The 9056-nt window shown below is 29.8% G+C and overlaps 1 protein-coding gene across 1 annotated transcript; it reads right to left on the bottom strand.

The window, feature by feature from the left end:
• Positions 1-1233: 1233 nt before the first annotated feature.
• LOC146995993 (ras GTPase-activating-like protein IQGAP2) lies at positions 1234-7097 on the bottom strand. Its single transcript, XM_085822549.1, has one exon. It carries the CDS (start codon positions 6925-6927, stop codon positions 2149-2151), a length of 4779 nt encoding a protein of 1592 aa, XP_085678675.1. The 5' UTR covers positions 6928-7097; the 3' UTR covers positions 1234-2148.
• Positions 7098-9056: the final 1959 nt, after the last annotated feature.

Genomic DNA, 9056 nt, shown 5'->3' with positions numbered 1-9056 from the left:
TAGATGAAAAAAGTCAGTCTTGTAAGAAAAAACATCATGTAAAACAAAAGCAACAAAGTACAAAATCATCTTCAGACTATCAAAGAAATAGGTACAATAATCCAAAACCATGTAGAAAATGTGAAACTTTTCATAAATTATACAATTGTCCTGCTTACAATAAGATTTGCCTATATTGTGAAAAGAAAAATCACTCTGCATTTATAAAAATGTTTATGTTGTACAGAATGATTTAGAGCACGAGTTGCATTATAATGGTAATGGTAATGAATGTATTTTAAGGTCAGTAAAAGATACAAATACATTTTCTAAAAATAGAATTATTTGAAAGACTAAAAGTAAACATATCTAAATATTTATTTGTTAAATTGGATACTGGTACATAAAAGAGAAAGGGAAAAACTAAACGAAAGTGCGAAAATTATAGAAGCAGAAAGACCAGCACCCAACAGAAGTGTTGAGCCACCACATACTGACAGGGCCACTGTATCACGAAATTTTGCAAATGAACATAACTACGTTATTCGATCTGGTAGGACCGTTAAAAAATCTCATTTTTAAAAAGAATATGTTTAATTTTATTATTATTTCTATTAAAAAAAGGGAGATGTTACATATGTAACTTTAACTATTATTATTAATCATAACTGTAATATAGAATAAACAATGTTTGTGTACATCTCATAATCAGCATTGAGCACTTATCCAACATATAAAAATGATACATTGCCTAGGATACTGATTTCTGTATGTTCTATATCCTAAAATTTTAATTATTTCATCATTCTATTCTTTTGTATTTGTAAAATAAATACAATTCTGCAAACTGCTTTCCTTCATGGTGCATATTTAAATCTAAAACAGATCATACTTTAGATCAGAGTTCCCTAAATATGTCACTGAGCATTTCTCTCAGCTGATGCTTTCTGAACATTTAAGGCATTGTGTTGCATTATATCTTTTTAATCTTTCTTTTAAGTGTGTCATATGCTTTTTATATTAAATTTAAAAGTCTATACATATTTATGTTACTCATCTAATGGATGTGAGAAAAATATTTTTATATTAAAAGTTTATTTAATCTTTTAGCTAAGATTTTTTACATGCTAAATAGAATCACCAAGTGAAATAATCCTATTTTAATATTTTTGAAAATTCAGCTCAGAAAATTATCAACAGTAAAAGTGAATACAATAAATCAAACAGAAATATTTAGAAATTATTTTAATGGTAAATATTTTTATGAAATTTGCAGTTCTTTCATATTTCATAAGCATAGCAAACACACAAAAAAAAGTGCAGATTTTAAAATCAGTAATTTATCAAAAATAAGAGTATTTTTAGAGCTTTTTAAGAGAGTCAAAAAAAGATTTTTTTTAATTAAAGTTTAAAAGAAAAAACATAATTTAAGCAATTTACTGTTTTATGCATAAATTTCAGAGATAATAAACTAGGTAACAAATAATTTAAGATGCATCTGACATCAAAACTACTTTCACAAAATACAGTTTTCTCAAGTATAAAAATTTCTTTCTTAAATTTAAAGACTTGTTAATTTCAAATGCTAGATATATGACATTAAAAATATTAAAATCATATTAAATTTTTAAACAGTAGTTTGGTCTTTGCAAAGTAATATTTTAATTTCAACAAAAATGGCAGACATTGCGAATAAAATCCACAATTTATGACTAAATTATTCTAATCAAGTGTAATCTCTCTCTCTTTTTTTTTAAGATAGATAAACAAAATACTCTAATATTCCTAGAAAATCTCAGCACTAAAACAAATATATTCATATTATATTTTTATTTATCTTAAAAATGTTTGTAAATATACATCCCCCCCCCAATCTAAATTAACTATTGCTCTTTTTAAAATTCTGATAGCTACAAACTGATGATCATAATTACTTGTTCATTTCCTTTACTCACATATATATATATTTATATCAAATTTATGTAAAATAAAATATTTACCAAATGTAAAATTTCTAAAAATATTTCAACATATAAGCCATGATTTTTAAATATACTATAATACAATTATATATAATATATATACTATAATTTTAAAAATACATAATTTTACACGATATATAAATATGTCTTGATAAAAATTTTAAATTGTAATATATATAAAAGCAAATCATAATTTTCCATAAAATTTACAATTTAGAAAGTGCAGAAGGAGATTAGAGTTGATTTTGACACAATCAAAGATATTCATTACTGCAGTTCCTTGATATTTCATAGCAAGTAGATCTTGAATATCGATATGTATGGAATTTAATGAAATGCCCATGAATATTGCCTCAATAACAAATACACCAGCATCTTGAGAGGGTCTAACTTCAAAAAGAATATTTTTGTATTGGTGAATATCTAAATCTTTTATTTCTAGTAAGATTCCTTTCTCATATAGTTTACTGCCTAAATATTTTAAAGTTTTCATGTTTTTCACCTCAGTTTTTGTTTCTTGGTGGTGGCTAAATATTTTCTTATGAATTCTTTTCTTACCATTTTCTAAGTTTTCCAGACAAGTTTCAATATATTTGTTATAAAAGTCAAGTTTTTCCAGATAATGTACTGTTTTTAAATCTAGTTGCTTTTGCACTTCTTGCACTTTTAATATATCTTCCTTGCGATTAATTTGATACTTCCAGCGATTTATAATGTCTTTTGCTATATCATTGAGTATATCCTGATAATCATTTTTACTTGAGACATAGCCTGCCAGTTCTAACAGATTAAGATTGTATTGCAAAACTGTTCTGAATGAAGATAAAGTTGTCCAATCCTTAAATTTTCTTATCCAACTTCTAGAAATATCAGAGTCATTCTGCTTCATGAAGCATATTTTTTCAAATTTTTCTTCTTCTTCCAAAGAAGGCTGCTTTTTCAAAAGTTCAGTAATACTTGCTTGACAGCAAAAAACTTGCAATAATGTAATAAGCATAAATTTTGTTTCCACATAAGTCTTTTCTTCATCTGTTTCATCTTCAAATTCAACAGCATGCTTACTTCTCAATGTAAAACATATTTCCATTTGATTATCTCTTTTTTTAAATATATCATCTATAGACAAAGAAGAAAAGCTGTCTAATATTTCATGCAATATATCATTGGGATCAGGCACCAAATCATATGCTTTTTCTATTACTAATCTATGTAACTTGCTTAATTCTTGCATTGTCAAATACACCATTGGTTCAGGTATAACAGCTTCATAGAAAGCACTAATTTTAAAATAGTCTTCAGGTTCTTCAACTTTACAAATATCTTCAAAAAACAGCATAAATTTTTCATGACAATCATTTAAATATGGATTGAGGCACATCAGATGACTAGATTCTTCAGTATATGTTTTTCCAGTTGCTGCAAACTGCAAAAAATTTCCAATGAATGATAGTTTCAACCTGCTATTATCATCAAGTTGTTCATTATAACAAAGATCTATTATTTCAAAGCTATCAGGAGCAACTATAGCTGGGTTGATATAACGATAATAAAGAAAGTTGCCTACTATTTTATAAAGTTCTTTCAGACATGCATGTGGATATTTTCTCTGTAAAGCAGTTTTAAGTACTTTAGCAGCATGTTTCAATCCAAATGGAATTAATTTCTGACAATTGACTATGGCTTTACAAAATGCAAGAGAGTGCTTAAGTAAATTATCAAGAAATAAGTTTAGACGATGATTTACTTCTTCATAACCCAAAGCATCTTTTAACGTTACTTCATTTGGCAATAATGATCTCTTCCCACTTTCTATTTCTATTTCATTTTGCCACAGTTTGTATATTTCGATTGGATTAGTGCTATGTACTGAACATTCATCTGCTAGTGCTTTCAAAATAAGAGGCTGAAGAAGTTTCCTTAAACAATCCCTTCTCTGGCCTTTTCGATAAAATGAAATAATGATTTTCAGTATCAAATGATCTCCTGTAATGATATCATTTATTTTATCAACTTTACATTTAATTTCTTCTTCAAGAGCCATGCATAGTAAATTCAACAAGAGATATTCATCTCGTGGAGTAGATCCATAATTATACAAGGAAAATATGATTGATTCAATAAACTCAAAAGCTTGATTTGATGGCAAAGATACTATTAAACGAGCTAGGTAAGCAAATTTTGTTTGTAATAAATATAGCAAATTCTCATATGCTTTGACAAGAGCATTATTTTTTTGATTAAACAAATTAAGATTTTTACTGCAGTCCTGATCATTAATACATTCTTTCAATTTTGTTGTCTTCTTAAATGATGCTTTACCTTTCTGATTTATCAGATCTTGCAAAGATAAACGATTCCGAATCAAAAGTCCAATTTTAATATCCATGTCATCAATTTCTTTAACCAATTCTTCATTACGACGTATTGTTTGAACTATTTTCCCCTTTATGTTATTTAGTTTAAGTTCATCTGAATAATCATCATTACTTATCTCTAACATATTAATAATTTTTTGAATCAAAGACAATGGTGGATTAGCAGAATGGGTAAGAAGTTTGAGATTTTGCTTAATCTTAAAACTCTGCCATAGCCTCTGAATGAGTCTAGCTGCTCTATCAAGTTTCATCTTTTCTGCTTTTTTTTCCAAATATTTCCGACGAACCAAAGACATCCGAATAAATGATTGGATTTTACAAGCTGCTTGTTCTTGGTCAAAACGATGGAAACTTTTTCCCCTATTTTGAATGCAAATAGAATGACGGAATAAGAAACCTCGAATATATGCTTGCAAGGAAGTTATGAATGTCTCCAAATTTTGATCTCTTAAGTATTTGCATTTACAATCAACTTTTAATATTTTATCAAGCATTCCATCATAATCTATAATAAAAGAATCAGGGGTCTCTTCCTTATTCCACTCTATTTCCAAAGTCTGTGTATTGAGATAAAACACTAGAGAGGAAGAAATTGTATGTTTGATCCAAGTAGATAACAGAGAATTTTCAGCTCCATATTTGTCAAGTTCTTCCATTTTAAAATCCGACAAATGCTTAAGATAAATTTCTTCGCAATTTTCACAGATTTGAACGTCTTTAAAAAAAGTCTGAAAAGCTTTAAGTAATCTGCGATTCTCTCTATTGTCTATTGCAGTATGAAAAGCAGCTAAAGCTCTGCAATAATTTTCAGTATCAAAAGCTAGTTTATTTGCAGCATTTATCTGTTCTTGGATTTCTTCACAAGAAAGCATAGTTAAATTTTCTTTTGTATTCTTACACTGAAGAAAAAATTGTAAGTACAATTCTTTATTCTTAGACTGAATAGATGTTAAAGTATTAGCTTCATGTAATGCACATAGAAGATATTTTGCACACTTTAATGATACAGTAGAATTTATACATTTTAACAAATGCATTTTTTCATCTCTTTCTTTTAAACTGTAATTCACTTCAAATATGCACTTTTTTATTTGCTCAAAAGTTAAAATCTTAGGTTTTGAATGTTGCATTTCTAGTAAACCTAAAATAAAATGGTAATATTGATTTTTATGCAATGGATTTAAATCCACTAGCTGTAACAAAGGATTTGACAGAGCTTTAAATGTGTCTTCTGGATCCTTTTTAAAACTTGCTATTGATATCTCAATCAATGCTGATAGTATATGCATATTATTTTTTAGCTCCTCAACACCAAGTTGTTTTAATTTTATATTCCTAAGTTGTGAATGATAAAACAGAATACCAAAATCATAAATTGGCTTAATCATCAAAATTTTGGACTGTAAAAGATTTAAAAGCAAAGATGAATCATCACCATCTATAGCAAAATTTATTTCAAGTAGAATTTGGTTTATTTGTTTACTTTCAGAGACCTTATTATTCACAGTCAATACAATATTTTGCAATTTTTTAGCATCAACAACATAATTTTTGTCGCAAATTTCTTTGTATGCTTCCATATACATATTACAATTATCTGATATGATATCTAAAATGCCTAAAAACTCTTGTCTCAAAGTACATTCAAAATAGGCATTATCATTTAACAAAACAGCTTCATTCAATTCAGAAAGTGACTTTGAAAAATTCACAGTATCAATCACTTCTTGAATACTTTTATGAGATAAAAATGTAATATATATTTCAGAAACATTAAACAAATTGATTTCCTTATATTCAATTCCTGAAGATTTCTTTAATTTGCTTTCATGCAATGAACTAAGATAATATTCATAATACTTTGGCATTACATTATTCAACTTAGCATTTGGATTCATTAATGCAGATAATAAATTTTGATTATCCTGAGCATTTATTAATATGTTGATAGAAATTAAAGCTGCATGAAGGGAAGAATCATTAGTAGGTATTTCACTGCTCAATATATCACCAATTTTACCAAATGCTGGTAATTTAATACCCAGTTTTTTAAATTCTGTTTGAACTGAACTTATTTCTGCAGAACTGAAATGTATCTTACCTAGTAAATCCATTATTTTTGAGCCTTCACTGTACCTGAATAAGTACAAGCTCAAAGCATGAATGCAATAAATTGCTTTTGGCATATTTTTTTTATTATATACATCAAATGAATTTGGATAAAAGTAGGAAGGCAGCCCAATACTTTTCATTGCTGAAAGCCAATAATTAATATTATCAGTATGCCGATAATGAAGGCCAGAAACATCATATATTCTTTGGTCATTATCAAATATCTTTCTCAAGGGAACAGTGTGGGGAGCAATATAATGACCGAGCCTAGCTAAATACACACCATTTCGCAATCTTTCTTCAAATTCAGTTAAAACTGGAAGATCTTCTTCTATACAAATTTGTATCCAAAGCCTAGCTTCTTCTAAGTGACATAAATATTCATACGCAATGCTTTTTTGCCTCTTATTATCAATATCATCCGTAGATAATGTACGGATTTTCGAGTAAAGAAAAGAATCCGAATTGTAACTTTCCATTGAAGATAAATATTACCTGCAGTCGACAGCAATGCACAATACAAACGCCATGAAATTCCCAGTTCGTATTACCTTTGACAGAAATAAAAGTTTCGTGTTACCCGGTTTATAATTTGCGGTGTATTGCGTCATAATATTGCTGAGTTGTATGAGTTGCAGACTTTTCGCTTTCGGGGTTTGCTGCGGCATAATTCTAACACATTACTTTAAAAATAAAATATATCACATTCAAGCAAAACGCAATCAAATAAATTATGTTCAAAACAAAGAGTCGAATGCAATCGATGCAAGCAACTGTTATATATTTTAACTTCTTTAAATTTAATAACTTGAAATGCTCAATCATTAGAAAATTTTAATATAATATACGAATTTTCAATGATTTTAAAAACCAATCAAATCAAATTTCAAATTACTGTGCTTTAGGGCAGTGCTCAGCAACCTTTTCTCACCTGCGACGCACAAAAAATCTTTCTGGAATTTCGTGGCACACCAAAGAGTTCCGAGTTATCAAAGAAGTGCCGAAAAAATTCAAATGCTGACACACTTACAATCACACACACAACCACACAACAGTGAAATATATAAAAACATTTAAAATAGACATTATTAAAGGAATTAATTGTATTAAATACATGTATTAAATACATGATAAAAAATTGCAAAATGTCAAGTACATGTATTTGATTGCGGCACACCTATATTCGGTGTGCCGCGGCACACCGGTTGCGGAGCACTGCTTTAGGGCAGATTATTGCGCACATTGCACTAAGAGCTCATGATTCTGCCTAAATAAAATCAAATAAAGAAGATTAACTTTTTCAACTGTAAAGAGGAAAAATAGAAACTTAGTAATTAAGGGGAAAACTTTGTAAAATATTGAAATCAAAAAAAGACTTTAATGGTTTGTTTTTGGGTGGCGATTGCAATCGTATTTCTATTCTATTATTTTCAAATATTTATAAATTATGAATTCATAAATATTCCCTCTTTCTCTCTGTGTGTCGTGTTATTCCATCCTAGGTTTTCTTCCCCCCCATCTTGGAAAAAACTGGAAAAAAATTGGTTACGATCTCTTTTTGAATGGGAAGATGACATTTTGACAAAAAGCTGACGACCCTATCTTGGAGAATGAACATGACCGCTCTACACACCCTTTCACTCTCTCTCTCTCTCTTTGAATTGGGAAGCCATTTTGGGAAAAGCGGACCCTCTTCTTCTGATCTTGGAGAACTGGAAATGAACGCTCTACACGATCTCTCTTTGAATTCAGAAGGTATTTTGGGACCTTCTAATGTTGGAAAACTGAAAAGGACGCTCTACGCTTTCTCTCTCTCTCTCTCTCTTTCTCTGAAATGGGTAGTCATTTGAAAACTCCCTAACTTTGGAAAAAACAGAAATGAACGCTCTACACTATCTCTCTTTGAAAATGGGGGGGGGGTGTCATTTTGAGACCTCCCTCCCCTAAACTTGGAAAAAAAAACTGAAATGAACGCTCTACACTTTCTCTCTTTGGACATGGGTAGCCCTTTGGGGACCCTCTCCTCTTGGTAGGAAAAAAAAGAACTGAAGTGAAGGCTCTACACAATCTCTCTTGGAATGGGATCCATATTTCGGGAAACGTGGATCACCTCATGCTGGAAAACTGAAGTGAACCACCAAGATTGGACTCTATATAATATTTTTTTAATTGACATCATGACCCTCCTCCAATTTGTTATTAAAAAAATGTTTTTTTTTGTTTTGGTTTTTATCCCATTTCCGATGTGATTTCAGAAATGCAATTCCATAACAGTTCAATTTCATTCGAGGTTAAATGATCTAAACAGTCTTTGACCCACCCATCCGTATGATTATTTTCTTCTCCTTCCTGTTGCACCAAATTTTGTAAGTCCATATAATCATTCCATACGGGAAAGGCTGGATCCTCACAAGGCTGTCTTGAAACACTTGGAGTCTCTTTGGGATGAGTGGAGGGATCTAGGATGTCTGGACCCGGCTGCGATTCTACCTCCATGATTTCTGGACCCGTTGGAACTTGTTTACCCGGCGGAAATTCTACCTCTACGATTTCTGGACCCGTTGGAACTTGTGAACCCGGCTGTGATTCTGCCTCCATGATTTCTGGA

Source organism: Stegodyphus dumicola, chromosome 8 (assembly GCF_044657685.1).
Source record: "Stegodyphus dumicola isolate Sdum_Otavi_A_Nest chromosome 8, ASM4465768v1".
NCBI lineage: Eukaryota > Metazoa > Arthropoda > Arachnida > Araneae > Eresidae > Stegodyphus > Stegodyphus dumicola.
This window is presented reverse-complemented; position numbering and strand designations above follow the sequence as displayed.